The sequence below is a fragment of the Oncorhynchus clarkii genome, chromosome 10, assembly GCF_045791955.1.
Source record: "Oncorhynchus clarkii lewisi isolate Uvic-CL-2024 chromosome 10, UVic_Ocla_1.0, whole genome shotgun sequence".
NCBI lineage: Eukaryota > Metazoa > Chordata > Actinopteri > Salmoniformes > Salmonidae > Oncorhynchus > Oncorhynchus clarkii.
The window spans coordinates 45,632,652-45,659,136 of record NC_092156.1 but is presented as its reverse complement, the minus strand read 5'-3'; the positions used below and the strand labels follow the sequence as shown (position 1 = coordinate 45,659,136).

At 42.7% G+C, this 26,485-nt stretch overlaps 1 protein-coding gene across 1 annotated transcript; it reads left to right on the top strand.

The window, feature by feature from the left end:
- The first annotated feature begins 973 nt into the window (after window positions 1–973).
- Window positions 974–24,773, top strand: LOC139418604 (MAP7 domain-containing protein 2-like). Its single transcript, XM_071168201.1, has 19 exons — window positions 974–1,343; window positions 5,648–5,749; window positions 6,397–6,507; window positions 6,865–6,942; window positions 7,175–7,338; window positions 9,120–9,219; window positions 10,085–10,165; window positions 14,084–14,209; window positions 15,172–15,293; window positions 15,428–15,543; window positions 15,628–16,064; window positions 16,180–16,330; window positions 16,458–16,617; window positions 16,763–16,867; window positions 16,976–17,035; window positions 17,377–17,419; window positions 18,127–18,676; window positions 21,476–21,728; window positions 23,362–24,773. Exons 1-19 carry the CDS (start codon window positions 1,298–1,300, stop codon window positions 23,404–23,406), a joined length of 2,850 nt encoding a protein of 949 aa, XP_071024302.1. The 5' UTR covers window positions 974–1,297; the 3' UTR covers window positions 23,407–24,773.
- The last annotated feature ends 1,712 nt before the right edge of the window (window positions 24,774–26,485 follow it).

The window sequence follows — 26,485 nt, the reverse complement described above, 5'->3', positions numbered from 1 at the left end:
AACTTGAGACATCTGTGGCATTGTGTTGTGTGACAACTGCACATTTTAGAGTGGCCTTTTATGGTCCACAGCACAAGGTGCACCTGTAGTATAATCATTACGTTTAATCAGTTTCTTGATATGCCACACCTGTCAGGTGGATGGTTTATATTGGCAAAGGAGAAATGTTCATTAACAGGGTTGTAAAAAAATTTGCACACAACATTCTAGAGAAATAAGCTTTTTGTGCATATGGAACATTTCTGGGATATTTTATTTCAGCTCATGAAACATGGGACCAACACTTTACATGTTTATTTTTGTTCAGTATAGTTATTTAATGGCAACGTTTAAAGCTATTGAACGCAATTCAATACTTAGTTTTGACTTCATGCATTTAATTAGGCTACAGTTGGTTCTTCCATCAATGATGCAGTTTTCGGTTTGGCTATTTGTGTCAAGTGGATGTGGCAGTTGTAGCTTGGCGGGCGACTCCCCCCTCCCCAGGGCGGGCGACTCCCCCCTCCCCCAGCGCCCGCAAGATGCTGCCCATGTCGCCCGTACCTAAATCCGCTACTGATTTGTATTAGTCTATAAATAAATATCTTTGCCAAAATTCGTCATCTCTCCCATGTCTTATTCGACTAGTATTTTTGAAAGTGTAAGGATAATAATTCAGCCATAGTTGTTCTGAAATGTTTATTGCTTGCCAACATTTTATTCCCTCTGTTTAATATAACACACATACATTCTTTATTAATTTCGGTTGCCTATCCTGACGAAGTGTGTTCTATAGAAAGTACTTGAATCTGATGTTTGCTACAAAATTAAGGAAATTAGAAAGGGGGGGGATTCTGGCAGGGAAGAGATTTTCGGCACACCGGCGGGCGAAGCGCTGCTGCGCTGTCGAATATTCATAATTTTCATCCAGTACGCCCTGAACTGGAGCGCATAATTTTCTCTCCGCCTGCCAACAGTTAACCAAGGATACCAGCTACGATCACACGTTACCTTCAAAATAGCTAACTTAATAGTAGCCTATGGTCTCATTCAGTAACCGCATTCATCCGAATACCCTCCTGCTCTCCTGACCGCCTGTGCACCGTTAGCATTCCGGGCGAGCATACATATTGATTGCTGAGGCAGTGGAAAACGGGTAGGCCTACATCCCCTGATATAGTAGCCTATGTTCTCCTCCTGCGCCTGAAGGTAGAAGCTGGCGATGCTGTTTCCCTAGACTTGATTTGGAGCCTTTCGCTGCGGGGTGTTTACGACATTTCATACATACGTTTGGTGGCATCCGCCGGTGACTACGAAGATGGCGGAGACGGCAGTCAATGCAGCATCCAGTGGTGCCTTGACAGGTAAACTGGGTAAAAGACGAACGGTCTATTGTTAACAATATCCAATGTTTCTCTTCATATTTTTTTTTTGCTATGACATTTCTGTTACCTCAAATTGTGCATTTCACCTCATCCTCTAGCATAGGCTATGATCAAGCCTAGCCGAGGCCATTTGTATTGTTTGCTTTTATGGCCAGCTGTCTAAATAAAAGCTGAATAGCCTAGTTGTTAAATCATCAAGATGCAGAAGGACAACACGCACCTTTTTAATTGCCAAATTGATTGGCTCTGTCACAGGCTACATTACGCGTATTTATATGTTTTGATCTATTTTTAACCCGCATAACCTAGATGTCGGTGTCCAAGGATGTTTTTCTGTCGCTGGTAACAAAGTTATTATAGTAAACTAAAATGGAAACGAAAACCAATCATGAAAAAACGATTTAGTAAACTGAAAGAAAATAATTAATAAACCCGTTTGAAAAATCTTTAACTCCAAAACGAACTAAAATAAAAACCATAATGAAAATGTTTTGGTTTTAATTTTTAATTTTTATATTTATTTTGGGGGATGGGGGGGTTCAAGCTACTGAATCTGGTGGGTAAATGCGGCCAGGAGATGGCGATGTTTCAAACAGATCTGACATGTGCGTCACTATAACTAAACTGTAACAACTGTAATTCATATTGTAATTTGGAGTATTATCAACAGTAAAATACTGTGAAAAGTTTTATCGCAGCATACTGTAAATGATGGTACATTTACAGTTTGGCCGGAGTAGGCCGTTATTGTAAATAAGAATTTGTTCTTACCTGACTTGCCTAGTTAAATGAAGATAAAATAAAGTGGTGCCCCATTATTTTGCCCTTCCGGTGCTGCCAGTTTGGAAGCCTTTGTTAAGACCTCTGGAAGTGTACGTGATATAAAACACAATATTCATTGATATTCTGTTATAGGTAAACACATTACCTATACTAGCCAACCTGCTTGCACCAATCCCATGTCATTGCAGTAATATACTGTGAAATACAAATCCCATCTCCCCTCAATGAATTTTATTCATACATTCGTTTATGCATTCATTACGATTACAGTAAAAACATGTTTTTTTACAGTAAATCGTCTAGGTAAATCGTTTAGTAGTACATGTAAGTAGAATCTTATTTGATTTGATTCTTCTTACATGTACTATTAAAGTTAAAAAGCAGTAGATCGATGTTAACATGGGTGAGAGAGTTTCCACACAATTTTTTGGGGCACCAGTCTCGACGCTATTCCCTTTAAATCCAAGTCACATTGAGATTTACTTTATCATTTAAACCTGACCTATGACCTGACCCATCACCTTATTAATCGCTTAACTATTACTGCTCCACAGTTGCAAGAAGTGACATCCCCAAAAAACTAAAACTATATTTAAAAAAATAGCAAATCAGGTCTGAAACTAAACTGAATTTAAAATAAAAAATGAAAAAAACGAATAGAAATAAGACCACAACTGTAATAAACTTGGTTGGTACCAATGTGAGCAAAAAAGTGTGATTTGTACTCAAAAGCCCAGAATGTAGCCTTGAATTTAGGGATGATCAAAAGCATATAGCTGCATCTGGGTTTTGAGGCCTTATTGTTATTTTATTTATTTATTTATTTATTTATTTACCTTTATTTAACCAGGTAGGCAAGTTGAGAACAAGTTCTCATTTACAATTGCGACCTGGCCAAGATAAAGCAAAGCAGTTCGACAGATACAACAACACAGAGTTACACATGGAGTAAAACAAACATACAGTCAATAATAAAGTATAAACAAGTCTATATACAATGTGAGCAAATGAGGTGAGAAGGGAGGTAAAGGCAAAAAAGGCCTTGGTGGCAAGGTAAATACAATATAGCAAGTAAAACACTGGAATGGTAGTTTTGCAATGGAAGAATGTGCAAAGTAGAAATAAAAATAATGGGGTGCAAAGGAGCAAAATAAATAAATAAATTAAATACAGTTGGGAAAGAGGTAGTTGATAGGGCTAAATCATAGGTGGGCTATGTACAGGTGCAGTAATCTGTGAGCTGCTCTGACAGTTGGTGCTTAAAGCTAGTGAGGGAGATAAGTGTTTCCAGTTTCAGAGATTTTTGTAGTTCGTTCCAGTCATTGGCAGCAGAGAACTGGAAAGAGAGGCGGCCAAAGAAAGAATTGGTTTTGGGGGTGACTAGAGAGATATACCTGCTGGAGCGTGTGCTACACGTTATGGAGTGGACACATATTTAAAGAGGGGCATTAAACATGGATTCTCACCAGCACACAACGTCACAGGCCTTTCATCAATGGTTAAAGACATGTGACAGGTGTTAGCAGCCTACCTGTACGGCCGGTCCTGGCCGTATAAGTCTATAGCCTACTCTAAAAACAGGATATGGAGAGTCCCAATCAAAAGTGCTTTTTAATTAATAGGCTTACTCTGGGTCTGGGAAAGGACCCCTCACTTCCTAGGTTAGTTCCTAGTTTCCTAGTACAACCCAATGTTGTGATTTGATGGGTCGCTCCTTGACTGGGAGCTGTATTAGATTTTGGTGAGTGATGCAGAAGTAACAGGCCAGATTATGGCTGCTGTGTTTAATCTAGTCCAGAATAAATCAATGGCCTGGCTGCCATCTATCCTAGATTTACAGTGGGGCAAAAAAGTATTTAGTCAGCCACCAATTGTGCAAGTTCTCCCACTTAAAAAGATGAGATAGGCCTGTAATTTTCATCATAGGTGCACTTCAACTATGACAAACAAAATGAGATAAAAAAATTCCAGAAAATCACATTGTAGGATTTTTAATGAATTTATTTGCATATTACGGTGGAAAATAAGTATTTGGTCACCTACAAACAAGCAAGATTTCTGGCTCTCACAGAGCTGTAACAACTTCTTTAAGAGGCTCCTCTGTCCTCCACTCGTTACCTGTATTAATGGCACCTGTTTGAACTTGTTATCAGTATAAAAGACACCTGTCCACAACCTCAAACAGTCACACTCCAAACTCCACTATGGACGAGACCAAAGAGCTGTCAAAGGACACCAGAAACAAAATTGTAGACCTGCACCAGGCTGGGAAGACTGAATCTGCAATAGGTAAGCAGCTTGGTTTGAAGAAATCAACTGTGGGAGCAATTATTAGGAAATGGAAGACATACAAGACCACTGATAATCTCCCTCCAATCTGGGGCTCCACGCAAGATCTCACCCCGTGGGGTCAAAAGGATCACAAGAACGGTGAGCAAAAATCCCAGAACCACACGGGGGGACCTAGTGAATGACCTGCAGAGAGCTGGGACCAAAGTAACAAAGCCTACCATCAGTAACACACTACGCCGCCAGGGACTCAAATCCTGCAGTGCCAGACGTGTCCCCCTGCTTAAGCCAGTACATGTCCAGGCCCGTCTGAAGTTTGCTAGAGAGCATTCGGATGATCCAGAAGAAGATTGGGAGAATGTCATGTGGTCAGATGAAACCAAAATATAACCTTTTGGTAAAAACTCAACTCGTCATGTTTGGAGGATAAAGAATGCTGAGTTGCATCCAAAGAACACCATACCTACTGTGAAGCATGGGGGTGGAAACATCATGCTTTGGGGCTGTTTTTCTGCAAAGGGACCAGGACGACTGATCCATGTAAAGGAAAGAATGAATGGGGCCATGTATCGTGAGATTTTGAGTGAAAACCTCGTTCCATCAGCAAGGGCATTGAAGATGAAACGTGGCTGGATCTTTCAGCATGACAATGATCCCAAACACACCGCCCGGGCAACGAAGGAGTGGCTTCGTAAGAAGCATTTCAAATTCCTGGAGTGGCCTAGCCAGTCTCCAGATCTCAACCCCATAGAAAATCTTTGGAGCGAGTTGAAAGTCCGTGTTGCCCAGCAACAGCCCCAAAACATCCCTGCTCTAGAGGAGATCTGCATGGAGGAATGGGCCAAAATACCAGCAACAGTGTGTGAAAACCTTGTGAAGACTTACAGAAAACGTTTGACCTCTGTCATTGCCAACAAAGGGTATATAACAAAGTATTGAGAAACTTTTGTTATTGACCAAATACTTATTTTCCACCATAATTTGCAAATAAATTCATTAAAAATCCTACAATGTGATTTTCTGGATTTTTTTTCTCATTTTGTCTGTCATTGTTGAAGTGTACATATGATGAAAATTACAGGCCTCTCTCATCTTTTTAAGTGGGAGAACTTGCACAATTGGTGGCTGACTAAATACTTTTTTGCCCCACTGTATTTACCTGTCTTCTAATGTTTTCTTCTTCATGTGTTTGCCTCTTTCTCCCGCCAAAGGATTGACTCAACCATCAGTTGCAGAGAAGAGATCCCAAAGCAACGGCCATGGCTCCCCAGCCCGTGTGGCACTCTATCCAGGGAGCCTAGCTGCGAAACACAGTAAGATGCCGATGGCTCACCCACACTCTTAACATTTTAAAATGATTTTCTTTGGCGCTTATCTGAATTGGAAAGGTACTTCACAGAATGACTTTCCATAATTACAACAATCACAATTTACCATGGCAGAATTGGGTAGATTTGAATTATTTGGTACTTGCGTGTCAAGGGGAGTCATTGTTGAGTCATTTTAAGGATTACTATAAGACACTTTTTTTTTCCCAAGAAGATATCTTTAAAGATTCCTACAGTGACTACAATAAAAGCACAATTAGATGTTTATAATATGAACTGGCCTAAAATCATATTTTAGAGTGCAATTTCTGGCAAAGGCAAGATCCTTGTGCTTTAGTAATTATCATACAACTGATTAACAACTGATTACATTTTAAATAGATTTTTTGCTGGGACACCTTAAAACATAGCACATACACAGTCCATCCTTGGATTGCTTGGCAATCCAACCTTTTACGTTATCTACTGCCCTGGCTGCGATCATTTTACCCTCAGAACTTTACTCTCACTGAACAAAGAGCATGGCACTGTCTCCCTCTGCAGTCTCAAAGTAGTACTGCAGTTCAGTGCTATGTACAGCACTGCCTTCCTCTGCTGATAAAATGTGGGGACTGTTGTCTCTCCTATATCAGATGAGGTGCTGAGCCCACCCTCGGTCACAGAGAAGAGGCCCCAGCTCAATGGGCTCCCCTCCACTTTCCTTCTGCCAGGCAACAACACTAACAATCATGCAGGTAAACAGTGTAAGTCCCACCCCCACTGTGGTTGTTAGCTCCCCTGCACATCTCTCCCTCACTTGGTCCTCTCTATAAACATATCTCCCCTTCTCTGGGTCCTGGGCTCACTGGGTCCTGGGCTCTCTATAAACACATCTCTCCCTCACTGGGTCTTCTCTATAAACACATCTCTCCCTCACTGGGTCCTCTCTATAAACACATCACTCCCTAACTGGGTCTTCTCTATAAACACATCTCTCCCTCACTGGGTCCTCTCTATAAACACATCTCTCCCTCACTATCTCTTTGGAATGTCTCTCTTTGCTCTGTTTCTGTCTAGCTTGTCTGTTTCTCTGTGTTGATCTTTATATCCCATTCTCTCAGACGTGGAAGGGTATCTGAGGACAGATGACCGGATGCGTTTAGCCAAAGAGAGACGTGAGGAGAGAGATAAAGGTCTAGGTAAGTGATGTTCCTGACATTTTCTTTCAAGTATTGAGACTGATGGAAATCACTTCTTATTGAAACCAGTATTTGTATTGTAGCAGGTTAGCAAAAATGCTCTAATTTTGCCCTATAGAACCGGCAGCCAGTAAATGTGCAGTTTAAGGAAGCAAAGCTCTGGAATTGTTGTGGGTTGTTATAGTGGTGTTTTAGAGGGTCGTGATCTCAATGTGTTGGTTGGTGTTTCCAGCTGTGCGAGAGCAGGCAATCAGGGAGAAAGAGCGGCGGGCTCAGCTGCAGTATGAGCGTACGGTGGAGGAGCGCTGGAGGAAGCTGGAGGAGCAGAGACAGAGAGAGGAGGTCCGCAGAGCTGCTGTGGAGGAAAAGAGGAGGCAGAGGCTGGAGGAGGAGAAGGTCAGACTCATCACTTAGTCACTACATTAGGGATCATCAACTAGAGTCATACGCGGAACAATTATTCTAATATATATATATATATTTATTATTATTATTATTAATATTATATATTGTTTTCCCTCTATAAAATTTGGGAGCCAAATAAGATCACCCGTGGGCCAAATTCGGCCCGCATGCCGCCAGTTGGGGAACCCTGCACTACATCTATATTCAGATTCCTTCGTCTCCAGTGCATGATGTAGTCTCCCTCTGTCCTCACACTCAGACAGCTTTTTCACCTTCAGTTCAGTTTCAGTAAAAAGTTTGTATGTTTATTGTACCGTTTGGATGTACTGTTTTTGATTGTATGTGTGGGCAAGTACAGCAACAGCCTATTCTAAAATATAAGCAGGGACATATGCTCTTGAATTTACTAAAATCCTGTGGTTCATTAATTACACTATGCTCTGTACTTAACGTTGCCTCCCAATCAGATATTAGATAGGATTTGCAACCCCACCCTCCCCTTCTAGATTAGTCCTTCCCACCCTGCACACCAGTCAACACTGGCTTCTGGGAATGCTGGTGTTAGTCTATATGTAAATTTTAGGAACCTCATCAGACTCTTTAATGAATATCTATGTCATTCCATTTGCTTAATCAGATCCTAATCCCGTTTTCTCATTGCCCTCAATTCCTCAATGGGTCCCAAGCTACCTGCTGAGCACAAAGTTATCCACAGATATGTCTTTTTAAACCATGTCACACATTGCCACTTTCTAAGGCCATTTATTGTTAGGATTTGTAGCCTACATTGATCTCACCGTTTAACCTTTCAAGAAAGACTTAATTTGGTCTAATAAGGTTACGTGAAATAACTTGATTTATCATTTTTGTCTGCTCTCGTAAATGTATGCACAATGAGGATTTTTGTGACATGTTTTGGATGACACAGCATTTCCCTTGGCCATCCATCTCACACAGATTGATGATCTATGCGTGTGTGCGTTCCCATTAAATGGATTATATCCTCTGGGTGATGTCATTTTAGACCAATAGAAATTCCGGAGGAGCCTATGGGGTGTGGCTAATGTCATAATTTATTTTCTGTGGTACTTATTTAAGATGTATTTTTTAAAACTTTTTCACCCGTGCTTGGTCATTCTGTATAATAATATAATAATAATAATATAATAATAATTTTGTTATTGTGCTGGCTCCATCTGTGTGTAGTTCCATTTGCCGATACATGTCCACATCTTTTATGAGTTTCGATAGGAAGAAATAAAAAGGAAGAGCAGGGATATAGATAGGAGGAAAAGATGGAGCACATTTAAATGGAGAGATGTTGGCAATGGTTGATCACCCACCAGATGGCTTTGTCTCCTGCTCTGTTGGGCTGTGTACCATGGCAAAACTGTGGGTGGGGAAGGGTTAACTAGCTTGGAAGGAAGATATTTTACTCGGGGAAGTCTGAGTAGAACAGGCATCCAGAAAAATAAAAAGGGGGGGGGGGGTATCAGATAAAGGAAAGGGGAGCTATTCTCCAACCTGTCAATACTGTTGCTGCTGCGAAACTGAATGTGTCAGTGTCTCTTTGTGTCTGCTTGGGTGTATGATCGGAGGGGTGGAGTCCCAAGCAGCTGTGGTCTGTATCTGCCTGCTTTGTTAAGACTGTACCGTGCTGTGTCAGAGGAGAGGTTGTGGTCATGGAGCGACTAGCCTGGTCCTTGTGTGGCCAGGGGAGCAGCTCAGTGACAGAGTCCCTTGTATTCCCGGTCCTGGAACGGCACAACCAGGAGCGGCTGGAGGCTCTGATGAAACGCTCCCTGGAACGCAGCCTGCAGCTGGAGCAGAGGCCCAAACGCTGGACATGGAGCGGACCTGGAGGAGCACAGGGTGAGTCCACAACGGGGAGCTGGAGATGAGGGTGCAATGAGATGTGAATGATGAAGCTGTGACTGGAAGGAGGAATGGTGCGAGGCATGGAGGGAGGGAGGGACTTTTGGAAGGGACAGCAATGCATGTTCTAGGCTAATTCAATTTGGCATGTCCCTTCTGGCTTCTAAAGTGATAGGATACACATTTGGTGTTGCTCTCTGTCAGATACAAATCACACAAGTAGTCCATCAGATATACTAACACATGATAGGTATTTTTGGGGGAAGCTGCTGCTAGCTGATGGCTCCTCTGCCCTTCGAATCGAGACTCAAGGTCAGACAGTGATGTCTCTGTCAGCCTGTCCCAGACCTGTCGTAAACCATGGAACTAGTCATCAGTCCAGTCAACCCCGAGGGGAGCAAAACAGACAGTTTTAAAATTGACAACATACTGGTTACTGCTTCAGGGCATTATTGATGGCTTCTATCCTGGGGCACTCCTCAGGGTTGTTGCATTTTCAGGATTATGATGGAGGTGGGGGGGTGGAGGACTGAGATACAAAAACATGTTCAAAACCTAGAACGCAGATTTTCATGCAGTTTTCTGAATTTGTTTATGACTTATGTACTGTATGTGTGATTTGGATGGGGTCATAGAGGGATATATGGAGGACAAAGGTGTGTATGTGAGAGAGAGAGAGAGCCTTTCTCCCTGGCCTGCTCATTGCCTCCAGCCTTGCTGCATGGGTTTACCTCCCCAGTTGTCTACAGGAGCGCCCTGCTGGGTGCAGAGGTGTATCAGGGGGTCATCAGGTAAAGACACAAGTGGCTGCTCTGATCATAACGCTATGCTCTCTCTGCTCTGCTCCGCCTGCTGCCTATAGGTGACTGTGAGAATGCCCCTCTCCTTGCCTCCACCTTTCCCCATGAACTCGCCGCCCCCCTTCCTGCTGCCAGCGAATCCGGTAATGTTATGAACCCCTCCCGTTCGGGCCACCAATCCCCTGCCCCCTCCTTCTCTCCACCCTACAATGACCACTGCTCTCATGGCAGTTTGGCTTGAGGGGAAATGTCATGCCAACTCAAAGATTTTATGTACATTTCCCAGAATGCATGTGCAACAACTGAATCAGAAAGCATGAGGATATGTGTGAAAAGTCAATGTGTACCTTGTACAAGTACTATTGTACAAAGTGCACATTGACATTGTGTAATTGCTGCTTTTTATACATTTTTGACGTGTGTGCGTATGCTCAGCTTGGGTATCTTGATGTCTTAGTTGTATTTTGGTACTTCCAAGTCGATCCCGGGTCGAAAAAAAGAGCAAGCATTGGGATGAAAATAGAGGAGTAGGGTTTTGGGATACAGAGCGAAGAAGATATCCATTAGAAAATGACAGGCACTAGGGAATGTACAGTACACAGAGCCAAGGAACAGGGGACATGTACACCACTTCACTTCCTCCTTTTCATTGTTTGAAACCTCCTCTCCCTCCTTGTTGAAGGCATATGTCACTCAGTCAAAACACTCTGGTTGAGGTTGGACATTCTCAGTGCTTTTATGCATCTTACCAATCTCTATCTCACCCATTCAAATACTTAGTGTTATTTTTTTTGTTTCAGAGAGCCCATCCCATCCCCATGAGTGAAAACAACCCAATAATAATGAAGTGATGAGCAGTATTTGCGTTCAACATGCACAGGAACAGGTAGCCCTCCAATTTGATAAAGTACTACTACTCCTTCTACTAGTATCACCACTAGTACTACTACTACTACTCCTCCTTCTCGTTAGTATCACCACTAGTACTACTACTCCTCCTCCTCGTTAGTATCACCACTAGTACTACTACTCCTCCTCCTCGTAGTATCACCACAAGTACTACTACTACTCCTCGTAGTATCACCACTAGTACTACTACTCCTCCTCATTAGTATCACCCCTAGTACTACTACTACTCGTTAGTATCACCACAAGTACTACTACTACTCCTCAGTATCACCACAAGTACGTACTACTACTACTCCTCGTAGTATCACCACTAGTACTACTACTACTCGTAGTATCACCACTAGTACTACTACTACTCCTCTTCCTCGTAGTATGACCACAAATACTACTGCTACTACTACTCCTCGTAGTATCACCACTAGTACTACTACTCCTCCTCGTTAGTATCACCCCTAGTACTACTACTACTCGTTAGTATCACCGCTAGTACTACTACTACTCCTCGTAGTATCACCACTAGTACTACTACTCCTCCTCGTTAGTATCACCCCTAGTACTACTACTACTCGTTAGTATCACCGCTAGTACTACTACTAGTCCTCGTAGTATCACCACCAATACTACTACTACTACTCCTCGTTAGTGTCACCACTAGTACTACTACTCCTCCTCATAGTATTACCACTAGTACTACTACTACTACTCCTCGTTAGTATCACCACTACTACTACTACTACTCCGCTGTAGTATCACCACTAGTACTACTACTACTCCCCGTTAGTATCACCACTAGTACTACTACTCCTCTGTAGTATCACCACTAGTACTACTACAACTACTCCTCGTTAGTATCACCACTAGTACTATTACTCCTCCTCGTTAGTATCACCACTAGTACTACTCCTCCCCGTTAGTATCACCACTAGTACTACTACTCCTTGTTAGTATCACCACTAGTACTACTACTACTACTCTTCCCTGTTAGTATCACCACTAGTGCTACTACTACTACTCCCCTTTAGTATCACCACTAGTACTACTACTACTACTACTACTTGTTAGTATCACCACTAGTACTACTACTACTCCTCGTTAGTATCACTAGTATTACTACTACTCCTCGTTAGTATCACCACTACTACTACTACTACTACTACTACTCCTCGTTAGTATTACCACTAGTACTACTACTACTCCTCCCCGTTAGTATCACCACTATTAATACTCCTCCTCATTAGTATCACCACTAGTACTACTACTACTCCTCGCTAGTATCACCACTAGTACTACTACTCCTCGTTAGTAACACCACTAGTACTACTACTACTCCTCCCCGTTAGTATCACCACTAGTACTACTACTACTACTCCTTGTTAGTATCACCACTAGTACTACTACTACTACTACTCCCCGTTAGTATCACCACTAGTACTACTACTACTACTCCTTCCCGTTAGTATCACCACTAGTACTACTACTACTCCTCCCCGTTAGTATCACCACTAGTACTACTACTACTTGTTAGTATCACCACTACTACTACTACCCCCCTTGTTAATATCACCACTAGTACTACTACTACTCCTCCCCATTAGTATCAGCACTAGTACTACTACTACTCCTCCCCATTAGTATCACCACTAGTACTACTACTACTACTACTTGTTAGTATCACCACTAGTACTACTACTACTTTTCGTTAGTATCACTAGTATTACTACTACTCCTCGTTAGTATCACCACTACTACTACTACTACTACTACTCCCCGTTAGTATCACCACTAGTACTACTACTACTCCTCCTCGTTAGTATCACCACTTGTACTACTACTACTACTCCTCGCTAGTATCACCACTAGTACTAATACTCCTCGTTAGTAACACCACTAGTACTACTACTACTCCTCGTTAGTATCACCACTACTACTACTACTCCCCGTTAGTATCACCACTAGTACTACTACTACTCCTCGTTAGTATCACCACTAGTACTACTGCTACTCGTCCTCGTTAGTATCACCACTAGTACTACTACTACTACTCCTCGCTAGTATCACCACTGGTACTGCTACTCCTCGTTAGTAACACCACTAGTACTACTACTACTCCTCCCCATTAGTATCACCACTAGTACTACTCCTACTCCTCCCCATTAGTATCACCACTAGTACTACTACTACTCCTCCTTGTTAGTATCCCCACTAGTACTACTACTCCTCCCCGTTAGTATCACCACTAGTACTACTACTACTACTACTCCTTGTTAGTACCACCACTAGTACTACTACTACATGTAGTATCACCACTAGCACTACTACTACTCCTCCTCGGTTGTATCACCACTAGTACTACTACTACTCATCGTAGTATCACCACTAGTACTACTACTACTACTCCTCATAGTATCACCACTAGTACTACTACTTCTCGTTAGTATCACCACTAGTACTACTACTACATGTAGTATCACCACTAGCACTACTACTACTCCTCCTCGGTAGTATCACCACTAGTACTACTCCTACTCCATGTAGTATCACCACTAGCACTACTACTACTCCTCCTCGGTAGTATCACCACTAGTACTACTCCTACTCCATGTAGTATCACCACTAGTACTAATACAACTACTCCTCGTTAGTATCGCCACTAGTACTATTACTACTCCTCGGTTGTATCACCAGTAGTTCTACTCCTCCTCGTTGTATCACCACTAGTACTACTACTACTCCTCGGTAGTATCACCACTAGTACTACTACTCCTCGTTAGTATCACCACTAGTACTACTACTACTCCTCGGTAGTTTCACCACTAGTACTACTACTCCTCGTTGTATCACCACTAGTACTACTACTACTACCCTATACACTACGACTTCTGCATCTGCTACTCACCACCACCACTGCTAATAGCTATCATTGTCAGTGTCAAAATATTTTTTGAGGCAGACCCACCCTACATCCTTTCCATTCTCCGGTTGTACTCACTAGTCTAGAACTAGTATTCTTAGCCCGCTCCTCCTTCCCGTGTGATTCTTGCACCTTCATTTATCTGTCTCATGTCCCTCATGGTCATACATTGTTTTGTTTGTCATCCTCATCTCCGTCCCCTCTTCCCAACACCTCCATTGACCCCTGACCCCTCCATCAGCCCAGCGCTGTCACCTGAACTCTGTGGAGAACCTGATGGTCCACCGCCTCCTTACCCACACTCACTCCTCTATGGCCAGGTGCCACAGTGCAGCAGACCTCCATCTGCCCTGCCACCGATGCACAGGTAACACCTAGAGAATACATCTGGACTGACAATTTTTTTTGCACATTGGCAGTAAATATTTCCAGACAGGTAATAGCCCCTAGAAACTTTTATCATTGGTGATGCAGAGACTAGGGAATGCATGGCAGCGTTTGTAGTTCTGCAGATAGACACTTGTCTATCCACTTTATGTCAAGGTCTGGCTTTTGTGAACGTGTGTCTGAGGGTGTAGATGTGAGGTGTTTCCTGGCGGGACTGCTGTCTATAATGTTTTGGTGTGCCAAGGAGAAGAAATGCCTACATGCTAAGATACTTGCAAAAGTGTTGCTTAGTTGGGCATGCCTTATATGTAGTGGTAAAACAAAAATAGGTGGATAAACACAGATTGCCGTCCGCAAGAAGTAAAGTAACGCTCCCTATACTTTCAATCCCTTTTTCCGGTGGGTAAATGCCTGAGTAAAATAAAAGGTAAAGCAACAACGTCTACATGCAATTTTATTTACTATTTGTGATTTATTTTAGGCTCCCGAGTGGCGCAGCGGTCTAAGGCACTGCGTCTCAGTGCTAGAGGCATCACTACAGACCCTGGTTTGATCCCGGGCTGTATCACAACCGGTTGTGATCGGGAGTCCCATAGGGCGGCGCACAATGCCCAGCGTGGTCCGGGTTAGGGGAGGGTTTGGCCGGGGTAGGCCGTCATTGTAAAATAAGAATTTGTTCTTCACTGACTTGCCTAGTTAATTAAAATGTGTGTGCATGCCGCACATCACTCCAACTTGCCACGAATAAACATGTGAAAGACAAAATAGTTTGTATGATTTGATTTAAACAATTTATAGTATTGTTAATGTCCTCCATACCTATACTGTGGGTATTGATCTAAAAACATAGAATTACTACTTTGTATCTCCTTTGACTACAATACTACTTCACTTGATTATTATTATTTTGACCTCTGACCTCTGATGCCTGTCGTTGTGCAGCTCCCTGCAGCCCCCACAGGTCACCCTATCGGGGCTCGCCAAGCCGGGTTGATCGACGGAGGCTCCAGGGCTCTCCAGAGGAGTCACCAGCAGGATCTCGCTCAACCCCTCAAACCCCCAAGGTCAGACTTGTCTTACGTACACACTTGGTTAAAGAATAGAGCGAAACCAGTGCAGAACCCTGCTAGCAGTTGGTAGGGCCATGTTGGCATGATTACATCCGGAAACACACACATTATCTTGTGTGTGCTTTCAGAAAGAGAGGTTACGCAGAGAGAGAAGGACTGGCTCCCCAGCGACAGGCTCCTCTGTGAGAAGAGCAGAATCCCCAGCCATGTACACCAGACGCTCAGCCTCCCCCGCCACCCCCAAGTAAGACTCGCTGTCCTGCTGCTGTATCCGTGTGGTATGTCCTAGTTACTATGACAGAGGATAATAATGTCCTTCTGGTTGTAGGTTGCTGCCTAAGAGCCGTACTCAGTCTCCCTGCACTGTGCGCCAGTACCACCCCTCTCCCATCAGGCACAGACCCACCACCCCAGTTCCCGACGGCAACAAGGAGGATGGACATGTTGAAGAAGCCAAAAGTCACAACAACATCAATGACAGAAATGTCTCCAAGCCAGAAACCACTGTGAAAAGTATGTCTGATATCCAGAGCCCTGAGAAGTCTTCCCAAGCAGACAACCCTGAAAAAAAACTGGCCAAAACTGAGACCCCAGAAAAGAGATTCCCCAAAACTGAGACCCCCGGTATGAACTTAAAAGGTGAGATTTCTGAAAGAAAGAACTCTATGACTGACACATCTGATAAAAAAGCCTCCAAAATAGACACCCCAGATAAGAAGATGCCAAAGTCCACCAGCAGTGAACTGAATGCAGATAAGAGCACAGGTGAAACTCTACTGTTTACCAATCTTTTTGTGTATGTCAATCATTAAGTACACTTATCAGTGCATTGGGCACCTGTTTCAATGCACACTGATGTCTGCCGTTGTCCTTGTGACAGAGCCATCGCCAGTGACAACAACAGGGAAAGGAGTTGCCGGGACGACAAACGCAGAGGAAGCATCCAGACTGCTAGCGGAGCGTAGGCGTCTGGCCAGGGTGCAGAAGGAGTTGGAGGAGAAACAACATGGTGAGCGGGAGGAGAAGGAACGGTAAGGAAACTGTGTGTCACCGTGTCTCTCTGTGTGCCTGTACATGATGCATCAATGATGTCTGCTTGTCCGTGTCTGTGACTAAGAGGGTATACTGTAAGTCATCATGTCTGTCTGTGTCACTCAGTCTGAAGGCGGAGCAGCTGAGGAGGAGAAAGGCAGAGGAGCGGGCACGGCAGGAGGAGGAGAAGAGGAGACAGGAGGACCTCCGCAGGAGGAGAGCGGAAGAGGAGAAGCGACAGAGGGAGGTCCGGGAGAAGGAGCTACAGGTCCAGATGGACAGAGAGGTCAGGGGTCACAGTGGGGGGGTCACTTTATGTATGGTGATATGTTTCTCTGGTGCATGTGCATGTTTGTGTGTAACATTGTGTATATGCACAGTACATGTCTTACATTATTCCAAGCATAAATCCTGCGTCTTTATCAATACAGAAGGAAGAGGGCGAGTTTCAGGCTCAGAAGGATGCAGAGAGTCAGCGTCAGGAGAGAGAGATGCTGAAGCTGCAGGAGGAGGAGGAGAGACAGCTGAGGAAGAAGGTTTTTATGACTCCAAATTCAATTATTATTGAATGAATCAGTATATCTGATACCCAGCCTGCAGCTCTCAGTATATATCAAAGTCTGTATGTTGCTACGTCTCCACAGAGAATTGAGGAGATAATGAAGAGAACCAGGAAGAGCGATGAGAACCAGGAAGAGATGAAGGTACTGTAGAGATGCCTGCCGTTCTCATAGCTCTGCACGCCTCAAGCAAAGAGACCTGCTGACTCCTATATTACCCACGTGATGTTGTGTGATCTTGTCAGGTATTGCATACCAATACAGGATACACTTTGCGGCTTGTACCCCCCCTCCCCCCTCCCCGAAGAGCTTTTGTTTTCATATCTATGTTGTGATCATTATCATGATTAAATTGTATCATTGTTGATACATTGGTTTATGCGTCCTGATTACCGCAGGTCTTAATCGCACAATACTATACATAATTGTCCTCTTATTTGCTGTGGAATAATAGATGTTGACTCCATCTGTGTTCCATATTGAAGCAGGAGGAGGGGCAGGTGGAGACTCAACCGGTCTCACCACCAGGTAGGTGACCCATTCACCCACTGATACTCTGCCTGCCTGCTCACCCCAGCAGGAAAGACACTATGAATGTATAAATGTAGGAGTCCCACCCAGTGGCAGCAGTGGGTAGTCTAGGGGGTGAGCGATCCCAGTACTTTTCCACCAATATAGGGGTCTCCTGCATGGCTGTGATGTAGCAGTGTTTTTCCAATACCTGTCCTCAGGAGAGGATCAGATTCACTCAGCATCCTAGATTGTATTCAAGGCCATCCATTCAAGGTCTTTGACTATTTTATAACTCCTCTGTCCCTGCCACAATGCAGCCCTCAGCATGTAACTTTATATATTTAGAAAATGTAATGCAATTAAAGAGAAGGACCCATATGTATTTCTTTATTTTGTTTGCTCATGTAGAACAGAGGACATTAGCAAATATGCCTGTCTACTTGAAATTGGAAGCCACTCTGGCTCGCAAAGGTAGCTCATGAAATGTTTCCCAAAGTGGTGCATATAGGTTAGGGTTAGGGCCATGGACTTAACTAATGTGACAATGCTTTTGTCGCAGTAAGATACAGTAGGGCGCTTAAATAGCCTGACATGATTTTAGAGGAGGCATGGGATTTGTGTGTAATTAGCATCTCTTTAATTTCAGCCATCCTTGGCCAGGTCATGTGGTGCTCTTTCTCGGGGAATAGTCCTGTGCAATGTGATATTTCTGTTCTCTACAGGGGATATGCAGATGAACTCAAAGATGAACGTTGAAACGAATGCTCAGGTGAATGTGCATGAAAACCCAAAAGTTGAGTCTCAGGTTAATGGGCAGGCCGCTGCCTGCGTCAACAAGCAGGACAGTGCCCTGGTGAAGGGGCAAGCCACTGATCAGGTGACCCCACTGAAGAATATTCTGGAAAAGGGACAGAACGCTCAACAAGTAAATGGACAGGGTGCAGCCCAGGCTCTCAAGCAAGAGAGTGTCTTAGTGAAGAGAAAGGTCCCTTCCCACGTGATCAAGCAGGAGAATGCACAAGCGAATGTACAGGTGAAGAGACAGGAAGGTACCAAGGTGAGCAGCCAAGCCACTGCTCAGCTCAAAACCGAGGAGAGTACTCAAGTAAACGTGACGTTGACCACACAGACTATCGGACAAGGGGTGCAGACCAACAAACTGTCCCTGGCACTCCTACCAGTGGGCCTACCCCCACCTCCACTCATCAACCTGGAGCTTCTGGATGTGAAGAGCCGTGGGGCGTATGATGAGGTGCAGTCCATGGAGGTCAGGTAAGCCATCAGAGCAAGGCCATTTCTATCTACAGGAATGCGTGATGTGGAACCAATACATTCTAGGGGTACTGGTTAGTATGAACAGTTACAAACACATTGCCCACCATGCCAGGAACCTAGCTATAAATGTGAGAGAGAGGTACAGTGCCTTGCGAAAGTATTCGGCCCCCTTGAACTTTGCGACCTTTTGCCACATTTCAGGCTTCAAACATAAAGATATAAAACTGTATTTTTTTGTGAAGAATCAACAACAAGTGGGACACAATCATGAAGTGGAACGACATTTATTGGATATTTCAAACGTTTTTAACAAATCAAAAACTGAAAAATTGGGCGTGCAAAATTATTCAGCCCCTTTACTTTCAGTGCAGCAAACTCTCTCCAGAAGATCAGTGAGGATCTCTGAATGATCCAATGTTGACCTAAATGACTAATGATGATAAATACAATCCACCTGTGTGTAATCAAGTCTCCGTATAAATGCACCTGCACTGTGATAGTCTCAGAGGTCCGTTAAAAGCGCAGAGAGCATCATGAAGAACAAGGAACACACCAGGCAGGTCCGAGATACTGTTGTGAAGAAGTTTAAAGCCGGAGTTGGATACAAAAAGATTTCCCAAGCTTTAAACATCCCAAGGAGCACTGTGCAAGCGATAATATTGAAATGGAAGGAGTATCAGACCACTGCAAATCTACCAAGACCTGGCCGTCCCTCTAAACTTTCAGCTCATACAAGGAGAAGACTGATCAGAGATGTAGCCAAGAGGCCCATGATCACTCTGGATGAACTGCAGAGATCTACAGCTGAGGTGGGAGACTCTGTCCATAGGACAACAATCAGTCGTATATTGCACAAATCTGGCCTTTATGGAAGAGTGGCAAGAAGAAAGCCATTTCTTAAAGATATCCATAAAAAGTGTTGTTTAAAGTTTGCCACAAGCCACCTGGGAGACACACCAAACATGTGGAAGAAGGTGCTCTGGTCAGATGAAACCAAAATTGAACTTTTTGGCAACAATGCAAGACGTTATGTTTGGCGTAAAAGCAACACAGCTCATCACCCTGAACACACCATCCCCACTGTCAAACATGGTGGTGGCAGCATCTTGGTTTGGGCCTGCTTTTCTTCAGCAGGGACAGGGAAGATGGTTAAAATTGATGGGAAGATGGATGGAGATAAATACAGGACCATTCTGGAAAAAAACCTGATGGAGTCTGCAAAAGACCTGAGACTGGGACGGAGATTTGTCTTCCAACAAGACAATGATCCAAAACATAAAGCAAAATCTACAGTGGAATGGTTCAAAAATAAACATATCCAGGTGTTAGAATGGCCAAGTCAAAGTCCAGACCTGAATCCAATCGAGAATCTGTGGAAAGAACTGAAAACTGCTGTTCACAAATGCTCTCCATCCAACCTCACTGAGCTTGAGCTGTTTTGCAAGGAGGAATGGGAAAAAATTTCAGTCTCTCGATGTGCAAAACTGATAGAGACATACCCCAAGCGACTTACAGCTGTAATCGCAGCAAAAGGTGGTGCTACAAAGTATTAACTTAAGGGGGCTGAATAATTTTGCACGCCCAATTTTTCAGTTTTTGATTTGTTAAAAAAGTTTGAAATATCCAATAAATGTCGTTCCACTTCATGATTGTGTCCCACTTGTTGTTGATTCTTCACAAAAAAATACAGTTTTATATCTTTATGTTTGAAGCCTGAAATGTGGCAAAAGGTCGCAAAGTTCAAGGGGGCCGAATACTTTCGCAAGGCACTGTATATGGGAAGCACACCGTGGGTGATAGAAGGATGCCGGATTGGCACACAGTCAACAAAACTGATCTAACAAAGTGGATATTTGTACAAATCCGGCATGATTGATGTATTGTAACAGGCCCACGATGGGGTTACTAAAGTCAGATTTGGATACACGTTTGTTTTTGCTGCATAACATTTGTAAGTTGTCCCTTTTCAGGTTTAGAAGAAGTGATTGATAAATGCAAACACCTGTTCGTACCAGCTGCCAGGAGTGCTAGTGTAACGGATGTGAAATGGCTAGCTAGTTAGCGGTGGTGCGCGCTAATAGCATTTCAATCGGTGACGTCACTTGCTCTGAGACCTTGGAGTAGTGGTTCCCCTTGCTCTGCAAGGGCTGCGGCTTTTGTGGAGCGATGGGTAACGATGCTTCGTGGGTGACTGTTGTCTGTGTGCAGAGGGTCCCTGGTTCAAGCCCGGGTATGGGCGAGGGGACGGACGTAAAGTTATACTGTTGCATTGATGCTGTTGACCCAGATCACTGTTTTTTTTATGCGTAATGGTGATGGTGACATGAACATGTATTGGGGTTGACATCCATACAATAATTATACTCATATTTTTACCTCAACTTAGTGTGAAATACACATAAACAATAGCTGGGGGGCAATGAGGACATTCGGGATCTTTCCCCCACGTGTTTCCATGGCATTTCCATTGCTTTGGTCGAGTTCCAATGACCTCTTTACCGCATCTATGTTTGTTATTCTTAGAGTATTAGTGATATTGTCTCATCAGAGTCCTATTTGAGAGTCCTATTTGGACCCTTAGCTTTACCACAGCCTTTTCTCATACCCTGAGGAATATTGATAGTAAAAATGGCTTCGCATTTAACAATTTGCATAATAAATGACTCTCCTCATATCCGCCCTTGATTACCCAAGGACCGCATGCCCCATAGATGTACAGATATGGTCATAGTAGTATTCGATCGGTGGAATAACCATTATGATATTCACAAATGTTGCTCCCTCTTCCCCTCTCAGCCCAGTTTCCAAGGAGGAGCTTATCTCCATCCCAGAGTTCTCCCCAGTCAATGAGGTCCAGGAAAACGCCATGAGTAATACCCGAGCCCTGGAAGATTTGCTGGACCTGACGGGTCATGTGGCCTACCCCAAACTCTCCCACGTGGACAGCCTAGGAGACTGCAACAAGAACCTGATCGACAGGCTCTGTAGTCCCGGCGCCGATTCCAAGCTCATCCTCCACCCTCATACAAGCACAACATCCAGTTGCCAGGTACATAAAAATGCATGTGAGAATGAGAATAATATCTTACGCTCACATGTTAAAATACACACCGCTCAGGTTGCCACAATACCTCTCTCACGCTGGCATCTCAAGTGCTTGCACTGCACGCTGGGCACATCACGTCATTTCAAGGTGGATAATTGGGTAATATTTGGTTGAGACGTTGCTCAAATGAGATTACAACCTATTTTCACCCGCTCAAAAAGACTGCCAAAAGTTAGTTGAATTTCCAATGTGTCACCACTAAGCTTTCAACCATCTAAAAGCACAGCAAAGTTCTACTGGGAATAAAATGTCAGATATTTTGTTTATTTATGCAACAGATTGTGTTATCACTGTGCTTCATCTAATAGCAGAACCAAATTACCTGGATTGCAGTTGAGAATACATCAGAAGTACATCGTGCAAGTGATCAATGGCGTTTGAGATTCTGCGCAGATTGTTACAGCAATTGTGAACATATCCACAGACCTGCTATGACCTATACTTGCTATATTGAACTAGCACACTTTATATGAATACATACGAAGATATCTATAGTTACAGTAAACTCAATGTGGCCATGGATCTGTTACTTGTTTAATGGTTGAATTTTACATTAGTTTGTAAAAGAGCATTTACTCTAAACTACTTACTGTATTATAAAAGTAATAGTGAATTGTGTTTGCTTGACAATGCAACCAAATATGAACATTTTAAAGGATATAGGACTAGCCATAGGTACATCTGAGCTGCTGGCTTAATCCCATTCTCTAACTTTAGAGGTGTGAATCCAACATATCATTTGCTAACTTGTAGACAAGCTAATAGGCTATTTATTGTATTTCAAAAGTTATATTGTGTTTGGTTGTCAATGCAACCAAATATCGACATTTGAAGGAGATTTTTCTTCTGCTTGGATACTTCCATCTGCCACTCACTTAGTCTTGCTTTAATTCCAATTTGTCTACAAATTATAGAAAAAAACATATTCTTTAACTTTTATTTTTGGTTGTGATGGAGACAAAATTGAACTGAAGCCAGACTAAGTCAGTGGCAGATGGAATTATTCAAGCAGAATATACTGTACTTCTCCTTAAAAGTTGATATTTTGTTGTGTTGTCAACCAAACACAATTCAAAATCATGACATTTGAAATCAACCAGAGCTTGAAATCCTGGGCCTATTATATTGTCGATTTTTAGTTGAATTCTGGGTTGAATTGAGACCATAACTTTTGATGACTTTGCAAATGCTATATAGGCCCTGGGTGGCTAGACTAAAGGGTAGCTGTAGGTAGATCAATTCTCCAGTAGGAGGTGCTGCCCAGCCTATAGTTTATATTCTGATAGTGGATATAACGTTGGAGATCTGACATTGTTTTAACGGTACAAATTCATCATATTTTATACATGGTTTGTCTACATTGAAATTTGGTTACCATGGTGATATCATGTGGTTGAAATTTCACCCTCAAAACAACAAGTTGAGGACTTTTTTCCAATCCAATGTATTTTCCATGTGGTCCGAGTCACAATACATTGACAAATTTTGTTCAAACAATGTTTATTCAACCAGTTTGTGCCCAGTGGGTAGCTTCTCTCAAACACACAGAATCTTATGATGACTTTTTAAATTTCAGAACCCTGGACTGGCAAGCCATGATGGAAGGAGCAGAGGGAAATGATCTGCGTTATCTGATGTTATTGATGATGGAAGTCTCTGCACCTCTTGAGATGAGAGAGAGAGAAGGCACTCTGAATGTAGTTTTGACCCTCCTTTGTTGGTCTCCAACCTTGAATGTCCATTAACCTTCAACCTTCTCCTATAATACATCTGTCCTCATAGCCTTGGACAATGGAACTTAAGTGACAGTAATATTAATAGATTTACTATACTTGTCAAATAATATCGTAATGATAGTCATAGATATCTGTGTCATGCCATGTATTGCTTAGAGCAGTTGTTAGTGTGGTGTCTGAAACGTGGATGTGTGTGTGTCTTCAATGAAAGGAAGTGCGCATGAAGTAATTGACTCTTGACTGCCTGTTATGATCTGAAGCAGTTAGCTAAGCTAGCTATTTGAAAACAAAAGCTTTTATTCTGTAGTTGGATAGAAGCACAGACTGGTGATGTCCTCTCCTTAAACATTTGTTTTATAGTGAAAGACCCCACATATACAGATGTAGAATATCATATCAGTAAGTTGCCTTTGCTATTGCAGTATTGTTCCTCTTAGGATTGAAAGTTTCATATTGCTCTGAATCCACCTAATGTAGTTTAGTATGCACTGATAATTCAATTAGATTGTTCCACTGAAAAGTCCACAGTTTTCAATTCTGGCTGTGGATGTCTCAGGCTAGCTCGTATCTCCCTGGACATGATTAACTCCCAAGAGTCTCGAGCTTGTTGTCATAGTGTATGTTTCCAACATGCTGTGTGATTGGGTTTGTGGCATGTGTGCCATAATACTTGAACCCAGGTCAAATAGTACTGCAACTCAAAAGTCAACATAAGGAATCTGTACAATAACGTTCCTCATTATAATCCAGATTGCTATCAACCCATGCATTGCAAGTTTTGTGGTATATTTTCTTCCTTGATCTACAAAGTAATGAGCTATGCATGATCCCTCAAAAGTCTGAAACCTCTGAGCTGGTATCATTTGTGTCTTAGATTGGTGACTTTGATTGCTACAAGTCAAGGACAAAACCTATCGTGACTTGCAGGATGCTGTGTTGTCCAAATTAAGTTTATTTCGGTGTGTATATGCACAGATGTGAGTGGTCAGTCATTGGTTCCACTTGGACTGTATTGTGTTTTGATAAATAATGCACCAAAAGAAGGCAAGATTTTTACTTGGAAGACTAAGCAACCAGGGATTTAGAAAATCAGGTTAAAAGAGAACACATTTGAACAGTTCAAACCTACTGTAGTGTGTCTTATTTCTAACTAAAGCAGCATAGCAGTTAATTAAAAGAATTGAACTATTGTAAACATTGTGCATGGGTCATTAGCATAAGATGTACCATTTAATAAACCTTCAAACAATAATGTATGGTGTGATTTGTATGTTGTTGCATCTGAAGGCCACTATGGGGGGGGGGGGGGTGCAAAACTGACATATGGAATTGTTTTAAGATGGTCATACTATGGATCATTTAGCTATTTGATTTTGAATTTTAGGACCCCTGTAGGGGGTCCTAGTACCTGTCAAAAGTTTGGACACACCAACTCATTCAAGGGTTTTTCTTTATTTTTACTATTTTCTACATTGTAGAACAATAGTGAAGACGTCAGCACTGTGAAATAACACACATAGAATCATGTAGTAACCAAACACGTGTTAAAGAAATCTAAATATGTTTTATATTTGAGCTTCTTCAAAGTAAGCCACCCTTTTCCTTGATGACAGCTTTGTACACACTTGGCATTCTCTCAACCAGCTTCATGAGGTAGTCACCTGGAATTAATTTCAATTAACAGGTGTGCAATTAACAGGTTGTTGAATTTCTTAATGAGTTTGAGCCCATCAGTTGTGTTGTGACAAGGTAGGGGGTGGTATACAGATATTTGGTAAAAGACCAAGTCCACATTATGGCAAGAACAGGTCAAATTAGCAAAGAGAAACGACAGTCCATTGTTACGTTAAGACATGAAGGTCAGTGAATCCGGAAAATGTCAAGAACTTTTAAAGTTTCTCCAAGTGCTGTAACAAAAACCATCAAGAGCTATGATGAAACTGGCTCTCATGAGGACCGCCACAGGAAAGGAAGACCCAGAGTTACCTTTGCTGCAGAGGATAAGTTCATTAGAGTTACCAACCTTAGATTGCAGCCCAATAAAATGCTTCACAGAGTTCAAGTAAACAGACACATCTCAACATCAACTGTTCAGAGGAGACTGTGAATCAGGCCTTCAGGGTCGAATTGCTGCAAAGAAACCACTACTAAAGGACACCAATAAGAAGATGAGCCTTGCTTGGGCCAAGAAATACGGCCAATGGACATTAGACAGGGGGAAATGTGTCCTTTGGTCTGATGAGTACCAATGTTTGATTTTTGGTTCCAGCTGCCGTGTCTGTGAGATGCAGAGTAGGTGAATGGATGATCTCTGCATGTGGTTCCCACCATAAAGCATGGAGGAGGATGTGTGATGGTGTGGGGTTGCCTTTCTGGTGACACTGTCTGTGATTAATTTAGAATTCAAGGCACACTTGATCAGCATGTCTACCACAACATTCTGCAAACCATCTGCTTTGCGCTTAGTGGGACTATAATTTGTTTTTCAACAGGACAATGACCCAACACACTTCCAGGCTGTGTAAGGGCTATTTGACCAAGATGGAGAGTGATGGAGGGCTACATCAGATGAGCTGGCCTCCACAATCACCCGATCTCAACCCAATTCAGATGGTTTGGGATGAGTTGGACCGCAGAGTGAAGGAAAAGCAGGCAACAAGTGCTCAGCATATGTGGGAAGTCCTTCAAGACTGTTGGAAAAGCATTCCAGGTAAAGCTGGTTGAGAGAATGCCAAGAGTGTGCAAAGCTGTCATCATTTTCCAACAATAGTTTAGACAGATTATTTCACTTATAATTCACTGTATCACAATTCCAGTGGGTCAGAAATGTATATACATACACTAAGTTGACTGTGCCTTTCAACAGCTTGGAAAATTCCAGAAAATGTCATGGCTTTAGAAGCTTCTGATAAGCTAATTTACATCATTTAAGTCAATTGGATTTGTACCTGTGGATGTTTTTCA